The 25,649-nt window shown below is 38.2% G+C and overlaps 3 protein-coding genes across 3 annotated transcripts; 2 read left to right on the forward strand and 1 right to left on the reverse strand.

The window, feature by feature from the left end:
* Nucleotides 1–2,126: 2,126 nt before the first annotated feature.
* On the forward strand, nucleotides 2,127–7,559 carry spata2l (spermatogenesis associated 2-like). The gene is made up of 4 exons (XM_067502242.1): nucleotides 2,127–2,268; nucleotides 3,365–3,723; nucleotides 4,054–4,347; nucleotides 5,770–7,559. The coding sequence occupies exons 2-4, from the start codon at nucleotides 3,370–3,372 to the stop codon at nucleotides 6,787–6,789; spliced, it is 1,668 nt and encodes a 555-aa protein (XP_067358343.1). The 5' UTR covers nucleotides 2,127–2,268; nucleotides 3,365–3,369; the 3' UTR covers nucleotides 6,790–7,559.
* Nucleotides 7,560–7,702: 143 nt separating this feature from the next.
* On the reverse strand, nucleotides 7,703–10,312 carry pdf (peptide deformylase, mitochondrial). Its single transcript, XM_067502243.1, has 3 exons — nucleotides 10,185–10,312; nucleotides 9,213–9,882; nucleotides 7,703–8,656 (listed from the first exon to the last, which is right to left on the reverse strand). The coding sequence occupies exons 2-3, from the start codon at nucleotides 9,826–9,828 to the stop codon at nucleotides 8,499–8,501; spliced, it is 774 nt and encodes a 257-aa protein (XP_067358344.1). The 5' UTR covers nucleotides 9,829–9,882; nucleotides 10,185–10,312; the 3' UTR covers nucleotides 7,703–8,498.
* A 928-nt stretch (nucleotides 10,313–11,240) lies between these two features.
* LOC137126129 (uncharacterized) lies at nucleotides 11,241–20,258 on the forward strand. The gene is made up of 7 exons (XM_067502595.1): nucleotides 11,241–11,553; nucleotides 12,588–12,811; nucleotides 12,915–13,016; nucleotides 14,761–14,862; nucleotides 15,305–15,418; nucleotides 15,893–16,001; nucleotides 16,210–20,258. Exons 1-7 carry the CDS (start codon nucleotides 11,442–11,444, stop codon nucleotides 17,850–17,852), a joined length of 2,406 nt encoding a protein of 801 aa, XP_067358696.1. The 5' UTR covers nucleotides 11,241–11,441; the 3' UTR covers nucleotides 17,853–20,258.
* The last annotated feature ends 5,391 nt before the right edge of the window (nucleotides 20,259–25,649 follow it).

The following is a 25,649-nucleotide window of genomic DNA, read 5'->3' on the forward strand; positions in this document are numbered from 1 at the left end:
CATTCTTGATTTTTTTTGTTTGTTTGCCTTATACATTGTTAGTAATGCAACTGCAAGGGGACACAAGCCAGTGTATTCTTGTGCCAGTCCCATATTTCTCATATTTTTAGGCCCAAATACAATCATTTCAGATTTGTCTGAATTTAAAAGTAGGAAATTATAGCAAATCCAGGCCTTTATGTCTTAGTGAGTGTTAGTAGTCTTATAATTAGTTAGTACCTTCTGGTTTCACAGATAAATATAACTACTGCGTGTCTACTGCATAGCAGTGGAAGCTTATGGAATGTTTCCTAATAATGTTGCCTAGATGTGACATATACAGAGTGAAAATTAAAGATCCGCATTAAACTAATGCAGTGCAGTTCATTTAATCGCAAATCGGCTTTGTAATAAAATGTCGAGGTTAGTGGTGTCAAATGCAGCACTAAGGTCTAGTAAGACGAGTATAGACACAAGTCCATTATCTGAAGCCAAGAGTAGGTTATTGGCAACTTTCAATACTGCAGTTTCTGTACTGTGATTTACTCTAAATCCTGACTGGAAATCTTCAGACAGGTTATTCCTGTACAGGTAGTCATATAATTGCTTTGCAACTACTTTTTCAAGGATTTTAGAAATAAACGGAAGATTGGATATTGGTCTATAATTGGTTAAATCACCTGGATCAAGACAAGGTTTTTTAAGTAGAGGTTTGATTACTGCAACTTTATAGGTCTTTGTTACATAGTCAGTTTCTAAAGATATATTGTTCAAATCTAATATGAACATGTCTATTAAAGGAAAAACATCTTTAAGCAATTTGGTTGGGACAGGGTCTAAAAGACGTCGTATTGATGATTGTAGCACTGTTGTACATGAAGATCTATCTGTAATATTTGTGGGAAGGACCTGGTGAATTTCTTTCCCTAATGGCTAAAATTTTATTTGTAAAGAAAGTCATAAAGTCATTGCTTCTCAAGGTTAAGGGAATACTAGGCTCAACTGAACTACTGTATAGCTCTTAGTCAGCCTGGCTACAGTGCTTATTGTCCTCTATTATTGACGAATAATATGCTGTTCAGGCATTATGGAGGACTTTTTTTTATACATTATTAAACTGTTTCTGGCTAAGGGCAAGGGTAGGGTGTGAGTAAAACAGTGAGTGGGTTTATTTACATTTTGGGAAAAAACAATTGAATCTAATAATAAAATGAATGCATTGTTGATGCAGTTACTGTTAGCATCTACAGGAATATTAAAGTCACCCGCTATAATGACTTCTTCTGTACTCAGCACAAAATTGCATATAAATAGAAGTAGTTTTTAATTTTTCCAGTTTATGTGTAAAAGGCTAAGAGTAAAGCTCTCAAATGAATTATGACTATGTTTAGGTCTAGCGTTTATTGGTAAGCTAGAGTGGAAGATTGCTGCTCCTCCTCCAACTCGACCTGTGCTTCTAGGAATATGATAATTATTATGACTGTGGGGGTTGACTCCTTTAGAATGACATATTCTTCTTGCTGCAACCAAGTTTCAGTAAAAAAAAATCAATTTGATCATCATTTATCAAGTCATTTACCAACAGGAATTTAGACGAGAGAGATCTGATTTTTAAAAATCCACATTTAATTGTTTTGGGTTTTAGTTCTGTATGAGTAGTATTCTTAACTTTTATTAGGTTATTATAATTGACTCCATGTGTTAATTTTTGGTTTAAAAAGTTTAGGTGATCGTGAAAGAGACATAGTCTTTATTGGACAAAGAGCAGTGCAGTTAAGATTATAAAATTCATTAAAATAATAAAATTATTTTCAGCACTTTCAGACAAAATGTAACCTACAACTTCGGTCTACGTCTACACTCTGCACTTATGTTTGTTTTTCCGTCTTCCCGGAAACTGCTTACAGTACCTTTCAACTAACCGTGCCTTTCAAATAACGTTGCTTAGCAAAATATCCATAAGAGACCATAAACAACAACAATCACCAAAAAATACAAAAATCAATATGGCCAAAAAATTACTTAAAACAATGTGACATCCTTATTTTCGGTGTCCTTTTCATTGTGGAGGTTCTTATGTATAGGATGTGGGGGCCATGTTTCTGTCTGTGCCCAGGGTCCCCTTCCTCAGACTCACCGCCCCTGTTTAAAACTGGGGAAATTCGTGACACGTGACAGTGTTTACCTTATCCTGACGTTCGCACAGGTTTCAGCCACAGAGCAGCGAATGTGGCTGGAAAGCATTGAACGAGTCATTGCTGACTATTTAAATATAATTGCCAAGTACAGGTAAGTTTGTGTATTACCAAAGCTTTAATTTTGACCTATCGTCGCCTGTCACAATTTTAGGTGTAGCTGAGTGTTAGCGTTAGCTTAGCGTCGACGCCACCAAGTTTCCTTTAGCTTGTGACTCCCCTCAGAATGTTAGTAGTTTAATGTTGTTTTCCGTGTCACCAAAATATCATACTTTGTAAAACCTGAACTACAACGTTTTAAAAAACAACGAGAATTTGGCTTTTATTCGGCTCATGTCTAAAAAAAAAAAACCACACAACTCTTCGTCTTTTGAGTATTGTGTTCTTCTTGTAAATTGCAGGTTCCCTTTAGGGGGTTTCCCCGCAAATTAACCTAAACGCGATTGTCTGAAACGTTCGCAAAAGTTAATATTTGGTTGATAGGTTGTAATGTTAACCCGAACTGAAAAAAGGTTTTCACATTTTCGTAAGATTTCAAACTGCATCTTATGAGAATATTCGTTTGAGGTAAATGACAAGAGGTATTTAAAGTAGGCGCATATTTGAAAGCGATTTGGGCTAATGTTCTTGCCATTAGAACTCAGCAGTTAACCCAAAACAGCTTACTTAGCGTTATTTTAGGTTAAGCTAAGCTAATATTATTTGCAGATGACAAACTATATTATAAAAACGTTCGGTTTAGCTATATATATATATATATATATATATATATATATATATATATATGCTATCTGCAACTGTAAAGCAGTTTTAAAGCAATTGCTCGTGACTAAAATAAGTTTAGATTTATTATCTTTTTCATTTCACTTTTAAGCCTAAATATCACAGGTTTCACTTTCGGTTACTAACAAGGGGTTTGCCCTCGAAACAAATAATAGCCAAAGTAGTTTGTAATATTTAATTCAGCCAAATATGAAGTATTTACAGTGGCAGAGGTCTGTCCGTTTGATTTTCACGAGACTGAAATGCTGTTAAAACTGAAATATTGAAGATTAATTTTAGTCATGTTTTGGTATTTAAGTTTTTTAGTGGGCTTAATAATACTTTAGCACAATGAGTGTAGTTAAATGTTATCAGACAAGAACAAATGTCATTGTCTCGTTTTAACATCCTGTTTGTCTTCCTCTCAGTGGAGATGAACATCTCAAGGCAGACACCCAGAGATCTAGTGGCTGCCTATGATTACAGTTTGGAGCAGCAGATTGTGAGAAGAGGCTCCAACCTAGCGTGTACGGATGAGGAGTTATTCAAGCAGGTGGAGGAGCTGTTGAGGGATGGAGATGCTCAGGAGATACACTGCCTAGGTCTGGATCCACTGAGGGTGATGGAAGACTCGCTTACAGAGGCAGCAGCTGTGGCAGTACCTCGTAGTAGGCGAGTCAAAGCCAGAGGAGAGCTGCAAGGCCTGGCTAAAGCTTTTGAGGTCCTTGAGCAAGCAGCACTGAACTTATACCTTGGTCCCTGGAGAGAGGAGTACAAAGTTGTCAAGGTTTGCTAAAAAACATTGACAGTGAAATCTATTACATTTCTAATTTACTGAGTCCTGTGGTAGCAATGCTATTTCAGTAGTTTTTCCCACCTTGTCAACAATACAATTCTGGATTATGTACTCACATTTCTTGTCATGACAATTCATTCAGATGTAGCTGTTGGACATTTATTTTGCACTTCCAGTTTGTTCAGCCTCTCATCTAAAGGACAAAGCTAAAAGTATCTATAGAGGCTTCCTGCTTAAATAAAAAACAATCTTGGAATAAACTTGGTACAGTATTTTTTTCAAAATGATTATTATTTTTTTCTCTTTTTCTTTGTGCCCCAGATGTACTCCGGTATGTTTACCCACTACATCAAATCTGTGCTGTCGATGCCACAGATTGAGAAACTGTTTGGTCTGTTAGGATACCAGCCCTGTGTGTCTCGGCAGGAGCAACTTCAGCTCCAGTCATCCAGAGTCAACCCTGTCTCTCCAGACAACCTCCTCCGCTTGTCTTGTGGCTTTTTCATGGCTCGCTGTGAGTGCCGCCTTCTACTGATGGCTCTGGGAAGCCACGCTGGAGAGGCTGAGTGGGAGTTAAGTGTGGTGAGAGAGAGGCAGAAAGGACACAGTGTTCAGGTATGTTTGCCAGATGTTTGGCACATTAATATATCGCTTATGGGGTAAGGTCTGTATTATGAAATGCAGAGTTGTTGAGGATCTCTCCATTGCTGTTCCACTGTGTGATAAACCTATTATAAACCAATCGGTACACACTTATGCTGTGCTGCCAGACATGCTAAATATAAAAATGTGATGGAATGTTGCTGGCAGAGAAAACATGGAATCATGGGCATGACTATTCCACTCAGCATGCACAATATATTTTCAATTCAGAGGTGTAACAACCTTAAATGTTTTATGTAGCCTCCCAACTTTCAATCTCATGCTGCAGTTTTCCATCAGATACATTTCCATCCTCATGGGTCTTAATTCCAGAGTACCATAGGGTGGTGGTTGTGATCTGAATCAGCCACATTAGCACCATCAGTTAATGTTGGGACTGGTTAGTGTATAAGACACATACATATGACCTGCCCTATCCACATGATGGGAGTGACCTGTGTGTTCACTTTGCTCGACTGTTAACACTAGTCGAGCTGCGGCTGCTTTCGCTTTCGCTTTTCACTCATCAAGTATGTGTTGTTTATGGAATATTTGATAAGAGCAAAACTTGTCCTGATTGTTGGCTCAGAGATTAATTGCTGATCTCATTTGTCTGACAGTCACCTCACTCACTCAGCATTCTGGCAGTCTTGTTATGAAACTCATTAGACACATCCTGCTGCAGTGTTTATCTACAGGAGTCTCAGAATGAAGCCCACAAACACTTCTTGTGTGTGTGTTTTCCTTTGATAATTACATGCAGTCAGGAAACTGATTTAACCTTTAATTCCATCTCATTAAGCATTCAGAGAAATCATCACAAGGTGTAACCAGTTACAACAGCAACTACAGTATATTCGAGTATCACAAAACCCTATGTCCTAGTCTTCCACATTATTGTCCAAACTGGTGTGATTGCCCCTAACTCCACAGGAGATCTTATGCATGTGCAGCTGTGATATAAGGAAATGTCGATTTGGAGCACGTGGGAAATGTTTGTTGAAAATATGCCGGGCACATGTGTATGTCCAAACCGTAAGCAAAGCAGTGCATTTTTTCCATTTTTACACTCTTACTTACCAGACATGTTATAGCGTTATCTAATCAAGGATATGCCCGATAATAAATTATAAATTGTACTAGCATTGCTAATACAGTTAGAAGGGGAATAGAAAGGAGCAAAATATATTTCAATTAGGGCTATCAAAATAAGGCAGCATTTTCGATTAATTAATAGAAGAAATTGTGTTAAAAGAAAGCGATGGTAAGCTTAAGCATTTTAAAATGACTTTTTTTCTGCACATTGTGTCATATTTTTGATTGTTACAGCCATTATTACATATGAAAGTGCTAGTGTAAATTTGTTGAGGTATAATTGTTTGTGTATCTCAACAGGTTGCCCTGGAAACCAGCAAGAAGATGCTGAAAGTCAAAAACCCAGTGATGGAGCCTACTGATGGAGAAGTTGACATTGATTTGTACACAGATGAGCAAGTAATAGGTAGTCAGAGGCAGGCAGTTGTTGTAGACAACGAGAGTCCCCGCTCTTCAAGTTGGGTGCCTGAAAATGTCGCATCTCCCCAAGCTCTCAGAACACAAAGCAATGGAATGACTTCCTTGCCTTCCTTGTCCACCTCTGCCACAGAGAACATCTGCATCTCTACCCTCAATTGCCAGTTAACCAAGACGTCACCTGTAGAGTTAGACAGAAGCTGCTCAGCCAGCAAAAGGCAGGGCAGACGTGGCTGTGAGGAGTTGACGTTTGAAGTGGACTTCCAGTCACAGCCACAATTTAGAGCGAAGGAGGTTTACAAGAGGAAGACTGAAGGTAACATCTGCAGTTGCCTCCAATTTCCTTATCCTCATCTTTATATTAAACACTGTGTTAAATGCAAAACCTTGCACCAAATCAGCTGTCCCATGCTTGAGCATTGCTTTAGTGAAGGCCACACTGTGGTAAACCCTGACAGTACAATTAAAGAATTGAATGAATCTGGTGAATCAGTGTCACCACAGAGTGAAGGCCTCGAAGTGAGCGACATGAGTCCATCACAGACTCTCATTGGCAGCGGTGCAGCCATGTCCTCGTTAGTTCTGTGCGATAGGCCAAAATCAATAATCGGATCTCTTCAACCAATCACCTACCATGACTGCTGCAACCTGGCCCAGTTGGACCCTCAGGTCCTGTGTATTAGCTGTGGAGTCTTCCACTCTCACTCCTGCAGAGAGACAGACTACTGCAGTGTTCACCACACAGTCAAAATGCTGGGAGTATGTATATGTGGGAAGCTGTGCTCTAGGATGCCTCTCGTTCTGTGCCGATATTGTGGAAAAGAGTATTGTAATGACTGTTGGTACAGGAATCCTGTTGTGTGCCTATGTGGCCAAACATTTGACCAGTCGTCCTCTGTGTGATCTGTTTGAAATGCTTTGCATGTGAGGCATCATGAGATACACCTAGCAAAATCACAAAGCCTTAAATCTTAGTGCTGATAAGAGAATTTTTCTTTTTTTGTATCAGAAATCTAAATGTGGCCTTGACATGGTGCTGAAATGCAGGATTAAGTGTGCTACAATGTTTCTACTTGGGAAGTCTTTAAGACCCCCATCACACTGTCCTCTACATTCTACAGGCGGCCATATTTACTTTTTTCAAATATTGTGTCTTGTGATTACAGTTAATGCTTTTCATAGAGATGGGTGGATGATAGCATCTGAAGCTTCAAACTTCACTAGTGCTTTATGAAATGAATGAATAATGAAATAAATATCATACTAAAATTACATTTTGACTAGTAAATTGTTTAATGAATATCAACCAAAAGGTTAACTTGCACAAATCCACTGGACCTTCATTATACTTTGAAAAAGTATAAAGCACATTATGGTTAGTAGCACGACAATATTTTGTTATCTTTGCTCCACTCATCATTAGCTTTTGAGTCATCTAAATATAACTTGGGAACGTGTTTTCATCTGTTTGTTGCCTACACACTAACTGGAATAAAAACAGGCCAATATAGCACTTGTGCATGTCATAGATGTGTTTTACAATACATGAGCTTTGGTGACAGTGGAGTTGCAGTAATGTACCAGAATAACTTTAAGAAAGCACCTTATATCATTTATCATACTTAATATTTTGTTAAGTCATACCTGACCAAATTAAACCATATTTAAACCAGTGACTGTCTTTTTTTTAAATTCCCTGTTAAAACATAAAGCCCTGAGACTACAAAGTCGTGTAATTATTATGGACGAGATCATTTTCTCAATGAATCTATTTGTCATGTGGTTGATACAGTTGTGTTGATTAGTTTTCTGTTATTGATGCTACATTTGAAGAATCACTATATTAAAATGTAATGAGGTTGTGAAGTTTTTTTTAGCAGGATATTTCCAAAATTCTAAATTAATCTTTGCTTGTTTTTAGGCTGACAACTGATTACACAGTGTTTTCTATTAAATATCTAGACTGGTTCAAGCTATAGTGTCATTTATACCTCCTTAGTTTCAAAAATATTTTTCCACTTCTGATAATGGATTGAACAATTTATAATGTGTTTAGCATTTTCTCAGCAAAGCGTCTTTCCCAGTGAGTCAGCCTGTTTGCAAACTTCAAAAACCATTATTACCATGGACCCATGCTGCTTTACAGACCTGAGCTAAAGCCTGAGACTGAGTTCTGACCTTGGTAGCAAGAGTTGTTCAGCTAATGTTAAAGTTAGGAGCGAGTGAGGAGACTTCATGCTTAAATCAAGTTAAACAAATATTATACAATATACAAAACAAAAGTAATTGCAAATGGGTAGTCTTTGCTCACTGTGTAGGTAGAAGAAATTTACTCATTTTATCATGACGACATCAGTCCTTTATACATCACAGTCATGAGGTTCAGAGACTCTGTTCTCTCAGCTTATAATTGCTTAGAAACATTTCTTCTGCAGCTTGTAGTAATTAATACAACACTTGCAGAGCAGTGATGAGTGGAGGGTTTTCAATTGAAGCAGTTCCCAGTGATCTTGATACTGAGCTCTAACCTCTTAAAGAAGCAGAAACCAAAAACCTTTTTAACAGCTCCTTGTGCAAAGGCCTGTGGTCTGTCCTAAGGATTTGTCTGCTTTCTATTCATTGTGTGTCTGCCAGTTAATGTTGATAAAGGTCTTGCTGTCCATTCTGTCAATGTAGAGGACCCCATCCAGGTGGTCCATCTCGTGCTGGAGGATACGAGCTGGCCAGCCACTGGCCTGCCACGTTACTGCTTCACCCTTTTCATTTAGACCTGCAAGAAATGATCCGAGATGCAGAGATCAGAAAAATACATTGACATCTACAACTGTGGACAAAATTGTTGGTACCCTTCCATGAAGAAAGAACCTACAGTTTTCTCTAAAATAATTAAAATAAAAAACAGAAATAAAAAACAGACTTTTCTCGTGATTTTTGACTCAACCAGATATTTTAAATTATACAAAGGTAAAACAGCAGACTCTTTAAACCGGAGAAAAGTAGGTTAAATTACTGATTAGATGATTGAAGACGTGTCTGATCCTAATTGCAGGAATCGCTTAGAGACAATGTAGCGTTCTTTTTTGTTATAAAAGGTACCAACAATTTCATCTACAACTTTAATTTTTTCTTAATGTGTCCAATAAGATTTGGGTAGTATAAGCATCTTGATTAACATTCTTCAAATAATTAAATTTCCAACAGTTTTATTGTTTCTGCTGAGTCACAAAACCAGATTTCAATCAGTGTTACGCTTCAAGACTCTACCTGTTGAGATATGCGAGAGATTTTAAAAAGGAGACACTGTATTATGCTATAAACATGCATACCAGATATTTCTACAGACAGGTAGCGAGGAACTGTGGCAGAGAACCCAGAGATGCTCTCACAGGCCTCCTGGAAGAGTGCAGTGCGTCCATCAAGCACCCTTAGCTGGGGGTTCACGAAGATCCTCAGGGGCTGAACGGAGAGACCACGGACCTCCCTAGATGTGGATGAACTTTCTTCCAACATCTTCTGGGGATATTCCAGGGCTAGAATGCGGAGTGGCACCCCTATTTGAGGAGCACTCAACCCCACACACTCAAGTTTTCGCATTACTTTTACCATGGTATTAATGACCTCTTGGATCTCAGGGCCTGGTATAGAAGCAGGGTCAACAGCAGCTGCATGGGAACGCAGCACTGGGTCGCCTACCTGGCACACATGACTGTATGGTGGACTGGGTGGGGGTATAATCTTGCGTTTTATGTAGTGGAAATAGGAGCGCACCTTAACACCACTGGAATACAAGCGTCTGCTATGTACAGCTATGAAATGTGAAAGACAAGAGGAAGTCATTGTTAAACTCAAGGCTTTGGGACTGCAGTCAGGGGCTTGGGATGTGCAAAGTCTGAGTCCCATCCTAGAGAGTTGGAGCAGAGATAAACATGACTTTCTGTTCATGGTGGAGCTGCAGCTGGGGGGATGTTTCACACATCAAGGTAATTTTTCACAGTCCTGTGGGGATATTGTACAAAAGACAGTGGTTCAGGTAAATGGTAAAGTTAAGGTTAGGATCAAGTTAAGTTAGGCACCATAGGCCATAACAGGTTAGCGTTTAGATACAAGGGTCAAGTTAACAGGAAATTTACTTCACTTTCCCCAGAAAGACTCTAACGTTAGCTACTTCAAATCCTCGAGGTCACCACAAGCTACAAACCTAAGTCGTTAAAATGTAAAGGAAGCTAATCAAATTCAAAAGAAGCTACGATTGTTATTACTGAAATGTATTTAAAGATACTAAATACGATCTCCGTTACCTGAAGATGTACTATAAAGCTAATAGTAACATTAATAGTATTCGTATTCTTATTTTGCTGCTTCTGCTTCTTCTTCTTCTTCTTCTTCTTCTTCTTCTTCTTCTTCTTCTTTTCTTCTTTTATTAGCGGGTGTCATCCAGCGTACTTTGTGCATTAGCGCCACCTGGAGTTGGAGTTCTAGTTCTTGTTCTTTTTCTTGTTCTTGTTCTTTTTCTTTTTCTTTTTCTTTTTCTTTTTCTTTTTCTTTTTCTTTTTCTTTTTCTTTTTCTTTTTCTTTTTCTTTTTCTTTTTCTTTTTCTTCTTCTCTTCTTCTACTTCTTCTTTTTCTTTATTCGTTCAAAATAGTTTTTTAAAAAACATGTAATATTTTTAAAACCACCAGGGGGTACTAATGTTGTGGTTGTTTAGTGTAAATGAATGAGATCAACATTAAAAGTTTAATGGTTTTTTCCTACAATTGCACAATTTGACTTCGATAACAAACACGTAGTAGAATTATCACCTTTCTGACAGTTTCAACCTAAAAAGTGAGAAATAATAATCCTGTAAAAGTAGAATTCATGGCAGAGCCACTGTATTGGATTGTATTGGACTGCACAGGTGGTCATAATGCTATGCCTGATCTGTGCATATCGTCATATATATCTATATTTACTGATATACTAAGTTTACTTGCTAAATTTCATATACATACATTTTAATTCATTAGCAACAAGCCTCAGTCTTCTCAGAGGAGCTCCAACAGTACATTTAATCAATTTACTTTTCAGAAAATAAAAAGGCTCTAAATATTATCAAATTTTTGACTATATTGAAAATGTTTGTTTAAATTATCTCTCCCACTCCTTTCAGCACTGTTCTGTTGTCCTGTTGTTGATGTATCATTTGTATGTCAACTATAAATCAGAATATCTCTGACAACTTTAATGATGATAAAGTTGTTCTTTTAAAAAGGTAATTTATGTCCAGGAAGCAATAACAATAATCCAGTTTAAAACCTTGAATAAAAGTTTCTAAAAGCTCTTATTTTGACGATGACTGGTAGACTTGACACGGAAGTAATTTTCTAACATTTTCAAAACGACCTGAGCTGCTAATGTAAATCGGGACACTGAGTAACGTGCCCGTACATGTTTGGGTGGATGGTTGTTTCCCATTCATAACGGGGACTTTAAAGCTCCAGTGGGCTGATGAAGCCCAGAGTTGGTGTTTTCTTCTTTCCGGACAGCTGAGCGTCGCATCACCACCGAACACCCGATGGAGGCAAGAGACCTGCAGGCTGTAAACAAACGTTTGCAGAGTTTTCCAAAGTTACCGCTTTGGATCATAGAGCATGTCTGGGCTCATAAGATGATGGATATACAAGAAGGTTGGTGATATTATTTTAATAACATAATTAGCAAAGGGTAATAACGCTTGTTATGCGATGTTATCACGTTCTACTGCAGCGTTACTGCTACATTATTTGTGTGTTTCACAGTGACAATACGAACACTGTTACATACAGTGCTCAATTAGTTCAAGCCACTACTTGCCTAAAATAGCACTCTACTACACTATTAAATTCTGTAATCAGGTTAAAGTAAGTACATGCTCCAAAATGCATTTAAATTACTAAAAATAGTGGTACTCCACTAAGAAAGTAAATTCCCTCTGCATCAAACTAAAAGTGTTTAACACCAGTGAACTTGATGCTGTGGATAACATGAATGTCCAAATCAAGTCCACTAAAAGTAACAAAAAATATTAATATTCAATTACAGTAGAACTTTGCTGTGGCAGTTATGAACCAGACACAGACTATATCACATATGATTTGGAAACATACTCTTAGCAGTGTTGATGCTTTTATTGCTTAAGAAAGACTCACGAAACAGAGTAAGTGTCCCTTTATAATATTTACTTTATACTATACTTTATACAGTACAATTTTGTTCTAGATTGTGACACACACACACAAACATACACTCACAGCTTCTTAAACAATTACTCAAGCATTTCCTACTTATCAAGGCAAACTTAAGATGTAGTCTCCATCCTTTCTCCTTTCCCTGCCTATGCTTGTATGTATTTAAACTGTTTAATGGTTCACTCTTTCCACACACCTTTGTCAGCTTTAAACTTTTATGTCACGCCAGTGATGTAACAGTTTTCTACTATATCTTAGGGGGGTTATATGAGAAAAGATCCTGGCACAATACAAACATCCTGGCTCTCAGTTGGTGTCCCACAGAAGAGGACAGCACATGATGTTTAATGTTGCTCACGCACAGTCGACTAAAAGAATAAAATTACTTAATTACTTTCCAACACTCCAAAACCTGGAAGATGACTCTTGTGAAAACAATAGTTGTAACGTAGTTAAAATCCGTATGTGACATGCTCCATGTTTTTTCCTCGCAGTTCTGGACCCTTCTTATTGGCCAGACGTGGACTCCCAGCCTCTGAGCCTTGAAGATTCATGGAGGCTGCGTGTTACCTCTGCCCAGATATATTCTATTGTGAAGAACAGGGACATGGAAAACTTTGAAAAAGTGATGCGATTTTTGGAAACCACCTACAGACTTCTACCCAGACTGGTGGCTCCTGTCAAACACATGAAGATTATGTTCGGCCTCAAGACCATGGTATGACATGACATTGGTGGAACTTACTGTTTCCTTTATTGAAATATTTTAAAGTTCTCCTGTTATTACTGACCTCTTTCTCTTGGTTCTTGGCTCCTTCTAGGTCATTATGTGGATGCTGCGTGAGGGCAGAGGAATGGTTGATACTGTGTTTAAAATCATCCACTTCTTTCCAAGTAAACTGCCTCAATACCAAGATCATTGTGTAAGTGGCCAACATTAGAATGACCTGATTGTACCTAATTGTGTTGTCAACAGTCACTGTACAGTACAATATTTCCTTGTCCAGTGGCCGGCCAGTTGTGCAATGGAATTACAGAAACTCCAATATTCCTCCAATATTTAAGAGTCTAGATTTGTAATAAAGAAATATGTCACTCAGGGGAACGATTTGTGTTTCTAAGTTTTTAATAGTTTTTAGACAACAATGGTGGTCTGCTGCACGGAGGAAAAAACTAATCCAGGCTTTAGACTGACAGATATAAAACTGTCAAATTCGATGTTGTGTTAGTGGCTGTATGGTGATTGTACACAATACTGTTAATGTAGAAAATGGTCAAAGCTGTAATTTAAGTTTTTAGAAAAGGCTAAAAGATGATCGTACTAAGCCAATTGAATACTAGATTCAAATGGGATAAATAATTGTCGCCCTATGAAGAACATTTGTCTTTGTCAGTGTTGAAGGTTTCTCTGTCTCTCTCTGTGCATCTTTCTGCTGGTTTTGTCTGACTTTTTACACTCACTTTATTTCTATTGAGTGCTTACAAACAAGAAGAGTTTGTTAAAGGAATTCTCCTGTGCTAAAGTTTGTGGTAAACCAACTTGCGGCAAATACCTTTTTATACAACCATCTTGAAACATTTAGACTTCAAAACCTTTTATTATTTCGTTAGATGCACTCATGCACTCAGACTACATGAAAGGAATGTTTAAATAATAAACTGTTCAATTTAAATGTAATACATAAACTATAATGATGATTATATTGTGACACGCAAATAAGAAATCAGTTAAATGTAGATTTCCACCACCATTTATAACTTTGTATTTTTGTCTTTAGGGGGCATCTGTGTCCATGTAAATAAATGTAGTCATAGAATTTCTTCTCTCAGTGGCTATTTAGTTTTTTATTTTGTTCTATTATGTTTTTTATTTATTTTTTTGTCCTTTCGGCTTATATCGTGAGTTCACGGTTGCCACAGCGGATCATTGTCCGCATGTTGATTTGGCACAGTTTTTACGCTGCATGGCCTTCCTTACGCAACCCTCCCCAATTTCTACCAGGCTTGGAAAGGCACTGCACAGCTTGGGAGGGGAATGGGCTTTTAGGGGTTCAGTGTCTTGCCCAGAGACACTTCTACGTATAGCCGGGCCAAGGGATCGAACCACTGACCCTGTGGTCTGTGGATGACTGCCTTTACCAACTGAGCTTCAGTATTGGTCAGATGCAGATAAACACTGCACTGCACTCTCACAATTAATATGGAGATTGGCCCATGTCTGTTAAAATATAAGTTAAAATGAATTTGACGTTCGCACTGTAAAGGTTCCTGCAACCAAGACATTATAACCTGATATCAAGAACACCACCATGGATTTAAATGTAATTATTTTTTAGCAATAATTTCAACCTGGATATATCATTATGGTGATTTATGTGGCAATGATTGCTACTTCGACTCAATCAGAATCTGATGTATTGGAATGTATTGGATGTATTGTTAAGGAAGTGCTACATTTCACTAATTACTTTTTACTTTCTTAATTTCTTTTATAGTCTGCAGTATTATTGCAGCATTTTTAACTCTAGCAGCGCTTTCTCCAAATATTGCTTATATTAAAATCTCATTTTTATCCTTTTTATATATAGTATTACCTATGGTAAAATCTTAGCAAAATGAATAGATTCATTAGTGATCCTCTGTTTTATATCTTTTTGTCTTGCACAGAGCCAACATGAAATGTTTATCATGAGGAAGAATCATCTGGACTTTAAGACTCTGGCTCAAGCTCTTGCTATGGACAAGGTTAAACTTGAAGATTATATTAAGGTTAGTTTATTTTACATTCAGATCAATAACAGAGGGAATAACTGCTAGAGTGAGACATGCACGAGACACACACAAATGGCCTGTTCACATAAAATATATTGTGATATACAGAATAGCATCAGTAAACATGGTAATAGTAGTAATAGTACTAAAATTATCATCATTGACACAACCAAATAAAACCTCTGTTGTGTAAAGACAAACCCTATTTTCAGAAACATTGCTGAAACATTGGCAAATTATTAAAAACCTTTTTTTGATTGTATACAGTTCAAAGACAGAACCACAGATGTTTAAACCAACACTATGGTAAAAAAAATCATCAAATCAAATCATTTATTTTCTAACATCATGTAGGCTTTGTGACATCATATAGAATAGTCTGATTCGGACATGGACTGAACTTAAGAAAATGACATAATAGTTGCTGTCTGTATTTCAGAAAGACATGGAGAAGCATTATGGTGAACATTATGCCCAGAAATTGGAGGAGAGGCTGCTGCAGTATCTACACAAGCTGGAAGCTGTGTTACCGAGAGATACTTACATTGATAAGGTGTGTGTGTGTGTTTTATAATTGTGTGTGGTGTCCCAAGTTGTTCAAAACATTAATTTAATAATGACATCACTCCAATTGTGCGATTTATTAACATTCATTAAATGTAACATTTTGCACTTTTCAAATGTAAAAACATTATAATTAACAGACAAAAACAAGATGTGTTTGTGTGTCAAAGATCAAGGCTTTTAACTTGTCCCTTCAATCTGAATATTTTCCACTCTTTGATTTGGCATGAGTTTGTTATTTATGTAATTATTTATTTATGCCGGAGGCTCTTGGTGGGGTGGGATTTGATACCTCGGCCTTTTGCATCCCTACCCGATGCTCTACCCATTGACCCGTCACCACTAGCTGTCAAAAACTCTACAGGGTACCTTTAAGACAGAACATAACAAGGAACCATAAAATTGAGAGACTTAAATCTAATCCTGATAATTCAATTTTTGCCACATATAATGTGTGAACTAGATAATGAAGAAATCAAGTCCTGTGACCGAGGAGGAGAAGCTACTACTGGAAGTGATAACCTGTGACTCCACAGCCATAGCAACAACTCTGAAGAAACTGCTGCACTGTGGTAAGAACCATCTCCCACCTCACAAATCAAATAATATGCATATGTTTAGTTTGGATCATATGTGTAGAGAACAAGATAACATCCTTTTGTTGCATAAGAATATTTATATTTTCTATTGTTATTTTTACTGTGCTCATCATGAAGTGGTAAATTCAGTCCTGAATTGCACATTTGTTAATCAGAAGGGACTTCCTTTTCATTTCCTTAGATTTTGCGTCCTTCTGTCAGACCAGGGTCTCTCAGTCATCAAAAAATGGAAGCTCCTCAAAGACTGTTCCCAAGCCAGTGGAAGGGGATTGTCCCCTTGGATCTCAGCCAGAGGTTTTTTGGGGCATAGAAGAGGCTGCCCAAAAAGTGTCTGAAGGCGTCCCTGTTATGTTGGAGAATGGTAGATCTTCAGATGCTATGGGACATCGACAAACAAAGGGGGGCGGTGATGCTGCCAAGAGGGGGGAAGAAAAAAACTGTGACAGGGGAAAGGAGGACATTGGTGAGTGCAGCACTGTATGTGTTCAGGATCCTGCCCCATCCCCGCAATTCTGCTCAAAGCACCAGCGATGGGTGAAGAGCATCCTGCAGGAGTGTCCTGATGAATGCTCACAAGAACTGCAGCTTCAGGCCAGTGTGTCTTTATCTCCCCTGTTGTTCCAGTCATCTGCATCCACCTCTTCATCACAGGACCTCACCCCATCTGACCTCATCCCATGTCTCCCTGACCAACAGCCTTCTCCTTCACAGAACACTACACAGCTTCAGACACCTGTCCAGGCATCTCAACAAACAAATCTAGAAAACAAGCATAGTTCTAGATCAGCAAGTGATACCTCTCAAACCGAACCTGTTCCTCAGCCATCTGCACCCAGAGACACTCTTCTGCCTGCTCTGTGGTCCCCGGTGGTCCGATTGATAGACATCATCTCTGTTCGAAAGAGCTGTCCTAACTTTAAATCAGATCATTTCACCATGTCCAAAAACAAACTGGGAGCTTCCTCTTCCAGTCCACAGGTATTAATCTCTCCTCATTACTGTACCTCAGGGAACAAAGATTCTATCTTCAGTCAACTAGAAGGTGTTGCTCCCTCAAATGTAAGGAATATATTGCAAACAGCTCCTGTATCTCAGGATGCATCAAACTTGGACAGCTGTCAACCAGCAACTCTACGGACTTTTTCCAGACTTTCAAGAAAGTTTAGACGGACTTGTACTACCCATAGACATTCACAGACTTTGGATGGATTCAATCAACAACCTTTAACTGAGCAGGGCAGTAAGGCCCCAACAAACATTCGGATGAGTAACCTGCCTTTATATACCAAATCATCTCAGCGGGTTGTCCCTCAGAACTCCACAAACCACAAACTTGATCTTCAAACTCAAAATGCTAATGCTTTTGAATCCAACACAATACCCTGCTCCACTGTCGTCTCCTCTTGCTCCAACTCCAGCTGTCTGGTTAGACTAGACAACCGAATGTCAACTCAACAATCAACTGAGAATATAATTTGGTTGTCTAGCAGGTCCCAGCTGAGGTTATCAATGCAAAGTCAGGATGTGCTGCTCCAGTCCACACTCCTACAGCCCTACGTGAGTCTGAACAGGCTTAGCACTCAGAAGTGTTATCGAATGACAGAAGGGAGATGCTTGGCCAGATGTGTAGTGCCTGTGTTACAAGGCAGCAATGATGAGGAAAAAGATGCAGATTCTTCTTTTGATCCAAACACTCTTTACTCCAGTCACTCTTCGAACAGTGACAGCGAGGATCCGACAGACTACGATCCTGACTACAAACCTGGCATTCCGAACAAGAGACTATTCTTGGAGTATGAGACTGTTAGGAGCTGTAGCTCCTAACAGTAGACTGTAGCTCAAGCTGGAAGTTTGAGTCCAACTATAATTATGTTTGGAAACTGAATGTAGCTGAATTGACGTTTTGTTGTGTATAGGGCAACATGCTGTATTCTCAAATCCCAGTATATAAAATTAGCTAATATTGATAATAGACTAAATAATAATTGTTGTGGGCAGCATGGTGGTCGAGAGGTTCCTCTGGGTATTCCAGTTTCCTCTCACAGTCCAAAGACATGCATTTTAGGTAAATTGGTTACTCTAAATTGCTGTGAGTGTGAATGGTTGTCTGTCTGTGTATATGTATCTGTGTTGGCCCTGACATAGACTGGTGACCTGTCCAGAGTGGACCCTGCCTTACGCCCAATAACAACTCGGATAGGCTCCAGCCCCCAATTACAGATAATGGATGGATGTTGCTACATTTACAGTTCCTCTGACCCATGCCTGAACAGTTAGACTGTGTGGGACTTCCAGTGAAGACTTTAATGTAAAAATGTTAAAGGTTAAGTCTGCTCTTAAGTTAAGTTTTATTTATTAAGTTTTAATTGCTTGTTTTCTATTTCTTATTATGAACAATGGGTCAAATGGCTGATGTGAAGAGCAGCAGCAAATTTTAACATGAGTGATTTTTAGACTGTTCTTGTACCCCCAAGAACCAAAAAACCTGCTAAATGCAAAGAAACAACTTTTTAAAGACTGCCATCTTTTAAAAAAGGGTTAATGTAGATGCTGAATATCCTGTTCATTATTATAGCAAATATTGTAGCAAGTGGTACTTGAATGTTTGACTGTTTTGTAACCATAAACCATGGGTTCTCAGTTTAGGCGTGTTTGACAAATAACAATAAATAACCTTTTAGGATTTTCTAAAAAGATCCTTAAGTTTGTCACTTATTTTTAAATTTTGGACCAATTGCTATGTACATCTGTAAGACATTCAGTGCTTTGATTCCAGCCTCACAGAGATATGTGATAGAATGTTCAAATCAAACTTTTCAGTAATGCTTGAAGCCACCTGTTAATAGGGGGATGCACGCTCAGGAGGTTTAGTCATCAGAATAATCAGCAGCCTAAGATTGCCCTTTAAGGCTGTCTGGACTTGGATAGGAGAGGACCCAAATGTCGGATTCTGAGACACTGCTCTAAGGTTTTTATTGCAGTGGTTGACTGACAAAAACAGTCAGTATCAAACCAAAAGTAAAGTTGCTAAAGCCACAGGCGGATGGGTAATCCAGCCAAAACAGACAAAGTCCAAAAACAAGTAAAAGGTTGACAGCAAGTGAATAACAGGTTAGCAAATTTGGGAAGTTACAGCTGGCGATGGGAAGGTACATATGTACAATCCCGTTAGAAAAATAGCACAAAGAGAACATATATTTTTTATTTTTATAATTTGCTCAGTGTGAATTTAAGACCAGCAACATGTTTCAAAGTTGGGCGAGGGGCATGCTTACCATTGTGTAGCATTACCTCTTTTAACATCACTCTATAAGTGCGCTTCCAATTTTTAAAACACATTTTTTTGTCATTCTAACTTGCTATAGCTGCTCAGCAATTTGGGGCCTCCTTTGTCAATAGTAACTGGCCTGCATTTACAGTATATTGCACTTTTCTACCTTACTGGACCAATAAAGTTGCTTCATGCAGTGACATCCACACACACTCCCACACAGATGATGGCACCTGGCATACAAGGTTCTGGCCTGACTTATCGATAGCAACTTGGCGTTCAGCATCTTGCCCTAGGACACTTTGACATATGAAATAGGTAGAGCCAAGAATTAAACAGCCGACTCTACAATTAATAGACAATTGCTCTACTTCCTGATCCATGTCAGAATGTGTTCTGCACGTTGATTTGGCATGAGATTTTATGCCGTATGCGCTTCCTGCCACAACCCTCCCATTTTTTTTTTTACCTTGGCTTGGAACCAGGGCTCGCCCAGGCCACCAAGGTGGCCCTTGTTGGCTGGGTGGGACCACACCTGGTGTGGTGGGATTTTAACCCACGTCCTTCCTAACCCAATGCTCTACCATTGATCCACCTGAAAAATGATTACACCCATATATATGGATCAGCATTAATGGAGCTTTCACAGTTTTCCAAATCACCTTAGTCCATTTCTCAGGCACAGAGAAGGCAGCAATGTTTCTGGATTTTGTTAAGATATGATTGTTTGTTTGCATGGTAGAGTTTAAACTTGCTAAATTCTTAATAAATTTAACTTTAACAAATATTCTTTATGATTTGTTTAGCTATTTTCTTGCGCAGTCTTTCACTGAATAATGTACCTCACCCCATCTTTACTTCAGAGATGCTCTGTTTACTACATCCTAATACTGACCTGTTGCCAATTAACCTGGTTAGTTGTGAGGTGTTTTTAAAAACCTGTCGCTGTTATTGAAATTAAAAAGAGCATGTTTTTCAAAATCAATCCAATTTCTTATGTTTGATATGTTGTCTTTGTAGCTATCACCAAAGAATGCACTATTTTAAACCACAATAGCTTCAAGTCCTGAAGTTACTGTAAGACCAAAGGGGTGGATGAACCTGCCTGTTATCTTGTTAGCTGATGTTAGTCAGAAGCAGATGTCTACTCCACCCACAGGGAGTCACATCTGGTTTGGCATGCCTCCTGAGTCAGCCAATCATCTCTGTGGACGTCAGCACTGTATGGCAGGTTGTTCAGTGGCACGACACTGCACAAACTGTCCATAGCTTTTGTTATTGTTGTTTTTGGCCCCAGTACTGTCAAATGGTTACGTGAGTGGCAAGTCTCTGAGGGTCAGCAGGAAAGTCAACATTACCCCCCTCCCCCATATGCATATCTGCATTTACACTAGGCCTCTGCACTGAATATGAAGTAAGGACACTGTTTATTGGCTTCTGACCTGAGGTTTGATTAGTCAAATGTGCACCTGACTGATTCATTATTCACAAAAAGTGTTAAAAAGGGCTTCATGCAGTCCTCGCTTTGTTTTTTTTTTTTATTCTGTCAGTGACTACGTTACATCTCACTTAGGGTGTACTCACACCAGTCAATCTGAACCTTGCCTGAGCACCATTGACCCCCAAAATCCAGTTCATTTGACTAACTTGATAGCTCTATTACATGCTTGGGCATAGTCCAGAGTACCAGTTTGCTTCAGATGGACTTGGATAAGTGCCTGAGCACGACATGTGTATGTTGAGACTATGAAAAGCACTTCTTTTCGAAAATAAATTTCACATGATGGTGATGTGAGCATGCTTGGGCATGGGTTGTGTGTGGTGGGGCAATTGTGCACAAGCACAGTAAAAGGCAATTGTGTTTTTGTTGTTATATAATACTATACACTATAATACAATTTTTCTTACTAATTTTGAAAGCTGTGAACAGCTCCTCAGTTTCCTTTGTGCATTGGATTGTGGGGCAATAGTATCGATAGCAATCTTAAGAACAAAGTGAATACAGCATACCAATTTTAAAATGGATAAAATAACCACATTTGAAGAATTAGAATTAGAAAATAAACTATGTAAAATATTTATTTTAAAGATCTTTACATACTGTGTCTTTAACATCCCCTAAAAATGTGTTTTTGCACACCTTCTAACTTTGCAGTAATGTGTGACTGTGCTCTATGATATAACTGTTGAATGCTGTTATAGATGTGACAGAAAGAGAGACAGAAAGTGAAAATCAATCCACTTTTAGGTCAGAGTGGAAAAGCCGTTTATGTCACACAATGTCACAAGTCCATCAAACAGCATATCCACAGTGTGGAGGCTGTTACTAAAGTGTTGTTTATCTTTTCCTGTTCATGTTGTTTGTGGACACATGCCATGGCCAATAGCGAGAGACAAAAAAGCCAAGACTCTTGGCAAAGGCAGCTAGTACAAAGTATAGTTTAAATCATGTTTGCATTGACCCTTTATATAAATGCTAATTTAAAGGGGAGTTCACTCTAAAACAGACTTGATGTGATAGCACTTTTTTACAGAGTATCTTAGACATTGCACGTTTTGGCCTTTGGGTTTAGAGCCTGTTTAGATTTGTAGTGAAAGTAGCATCTCTCATAGTTTTCTGATTATGATTCTCTCACAGTGTGTTGCTCTGTCATTCTGTTCCTTTGGAGCCATGGGATGTGATGGGCAGTGGCTTGTTTGGTGATATCACTAACGTAGGCTATGCCAAAGTTCAAAAACCTGAAAAACCGAGGAATGAAGCTTAGCCACAGCAAGACAGAATACACGTGTGTCAATGAGAGGGACCCAGGTGGAACAGTGAGGTTACAGGGAGCAGACGTGAAGAAGGTGCAGGACTTTAAATACTTAGGTTCAACGGTTCATAGCAATGTAGAGTGTGGAAAAGAGGTGAAGAGGCAAGTGCAAGCAGATTGGAACAGGTGGAAAAAAGTGTCAGGTGTGTTGTGTGATAAAAGAGTATCAGCGATAATGAAAGGAAAGGTGTTCAAGACGGTGGTGAGACCAGCAATGTTGTTCAGCTTAGAGACAGTGGCACTGAAGAAATGACAGGAGGCAGAGCTGGAGGTAGCAGAGCTTAAGATGTTGAGGTTCTCTTTGGGAGTGACGAGGATGGACAGGATCAGGAATGAGGACATCAGAGGGACAGTACATGTTAGATTTGTTGGAGATAAAGTCAGAAAGGCCAGATTGAGGTGTTTGGACATGTTCAGAGGAGAAACTGTGAATATATCGATAGAAGGATGCTGAGGTTGGAGCTGCCAGGCAGGAGGTCTAGAGGAAGACCAAAGAGGAGATTTATGGATGTAGTGAGGGAGGACATGAAGTTAGTTGGTGTGAGAGAAGAGGATGCAGACGACAGGGTTAGATGGATGCACATGATTTTCTGTTGCGACCCCTGAAAGGGAACAGCCGAAAGGAAAATGAGATGAAAAGCGAAATCTCCTTGAACCAGTGTGTGAACAAGGGAGGATCGGTAGATGTCCAGGTTACCTCCATGCCTTGGTACAAAGAAATCTGCATACTGGGTAGAAAGTTGGAGAGTTTCTACAGAACAGATTGCCCCAAGAGTAGAAAAAGGCAGATCAGGAATTGTGTAATGAAACATCACCTGAAATAAAACACTACTGGTGGCTGGCATGCTGAACGTTTTTCATTATGGAAACAAGTAAGATTGTACAAACATCAGGATTTGGTTTTACAGAGGCACAAATTTGACATGTTGAGTGAGAATGACTAATATTGTAAGCTATAAAAGTATTGTAAGCTATAAAAGTAACACACAAACTATAAAGGATTGTGTGTTGAAAATTTTTTTGTATATTCATTTGTTCTGGAGGATTTGTTCTGATTCACATTCAGTCCTCACGTACATTTATCAACTCTGCGAAGGTTCTTACTACATTTATTCAGGTAAAGTTTTGACCTAATTGTGTTTTTATTGGAATCTTATCATTTTATATTACTTATAATATTTACTTATACTTAATACTTATTATATTTATATTACTCTACTACAAGTCAGAGGGAAATATTGTACTTTTCTGACAGCTTTAGCTACTTTGCTGATGTAGACTCTTAAAGAAATAAAATGAACTAAAAACTGCTGATGCGTTATTATTGATGAAGTACCTGTCAGTACAGGTTAAAATCAGCTCCACCTTTACCTGTGACTTTTTTCAGTCCACACCAAGTCTTTATAGTAACACAGATATTTGTTTTTATTTTTATACATTTCTAGAAAATGGTTCTTATTTCATATTTTTCACTTTTGCAGTTTACAGCAAAAATATGAAAAGAGTTGAGTTTCTTGTGTGCCACTAACCAAAGCATGAAATAGTGAACAGAATAAATTAAATAAACATTGCTAAATAATTTAAAAGTAAATTCTGAGAAATCTGGGTTTTTTAGGTTGTGCAGTTTAGATTTCTGCAAAAAACCTTATTCATGAGGCACGTGTGGAACATATGTGGTATAGACTTAACATTCATGATATAGACAGCACCAAATTGATTCTTGGTTAACAGGCTTTGTTGTCTAGTACATGTCTTTAGCATGTAAATACTTTTTGGTACTCGTGGAATATTTTTTAGGAACGAGCTTGCACTTTTACATTGAGTTAGTGAAAGTCTCCCATTTCTGCCAGTCTGAAAATTCATACTAGCTGTGCGGTCTCTCCCTTGATGTTACCAGACAATGACTTTGCAGGTTGGATGAAAGCTGAGGTCAAAGTTAAAGACTTTGCCCATGTCTACTATCCAAATTTAATACTTGTTTTTAAGATAAACGACAAAACATGTTTCCTGAAAACATACATCCCTGATCAATAAAGGGGACATGTTGTAATAAAGGATAGGTCTGGTGTTATTTTATTTGCTTGTATATGAGCATTTACTGCAAAACTGCTGTCTTCTTAACTGGACAGCCTGGCATCAAAGGTTACAGCCCCTAATAATTCAGCCCCTCTGAATTATTACAAAAGTCACTTTACCAATGATTGAGCAATTTTACAAATACAGAAGATTTCAGTACCCTTGAAACAACAAGGTTTTATAAGAGGGGACCACAGGCTACTTGTTTATCAAATAAATCCTTATATCAACCACATGAAAGTAAAAACTCAGTTTGTATAAACAGGGTCTGACTATGAACTGTGGATATGTTCCAGGATCTCCAGATTTTGCAATATTGTTCAGTCCAAAACATTTGCAGAGTGTCGTGTGTCTGCTGGATCCCAACCAACTACTGGAAAACTCTTATTTTCAGGAATGTCTGAGTGGGGTGGGAAGGGCTTTTACATACATGTAAGAACGAAATACGCCTACCACACTATCCTTTACTTAAGTAACACTTTAAAAGATATTTTTTAACTGTGCATGGTGTTATTATGTACACAGGTATAATTTGTATGATTCTGCATGTATTTATAGCTGTTATTTAACAGATAAAGCACTAAGAAAGCTTTTTTACAACAGGGCATATTATACAAAAAGTACTTATACTGTAATACCGCCCTTAATAAAAGTTTCCTGTCTGTAAGATGGTAAGAACATTTACTCAAGCACTGTACTTAAATACAGTTTTGAGGTATTTGTATTTCACTAGTTTGTTTGCATTTTATGTTGCTTTTGCTTTTGCTAGACTACAGTTATTTTACAGCTGCGATTATAAGTTACTTTTTGCACATTTAGATTCTCTAATAAGCTCTCTAAAATCTAATGAGCTAGTCAGCTCCACTTTTACTGACTGGTGTTTTAGTTCCACAGGTGTGTACAGGAAAAAGATCTTTGACCCTTATTTCCTTATTTATTACTGCACATTTGCCATAATTTTCACATTTGAGAATTGTTCTTTTGCTTTTGAACTCCAAATAACATTTAGAGCACGTAGTTCTTTTCAAAAAAATGAAATGTTACATCTACATTAAGTGGAGTACTTTGGAAGCAAATATTTGCAATTGGGTTTGTGTACTTTTACCACCACCTTATGGCATTATTGTTATTAATGGATCATCATATTTTATATATCTTAAATCTAAATGTTTGAGTTACAACTAAAGTAATAAACAGGCTAATTTCTTTGCTAAAGAATTTCTCATTATTGGAACTGTTACCCTTTTTAATTAATCATTTCATCCCGCTGCCATGTTGACTGACACGCACTGAATCTGTTTTATCGCCAGTGCGCACGACGCGCTCCTACAAAAAAAACAGAGGTTTCCTGTGGCGTGCGTCAAACTGTCTCTCTCCCCATAATTTATACCGTTAAAAGTTTAAGGTGGTATGGATCTGGTTAGTGATGTAAGAGGGGTGTAATGGCACAGCCCTCATCCT

Source organism: Channa argus, chromosome 4 (assembly GCF_033026475.1).
Source record: "Channa argus isolate prfri chromosome 4, Channa argus male v1.0, whole genome shotgun sequence".
NCBI classification, from domain to species: domain Eukaryota; kingdom Metazoa; phylum Chordata; class Actinopteri; order Anabantiformes; family Channidae; genus Channa; species Channa argus.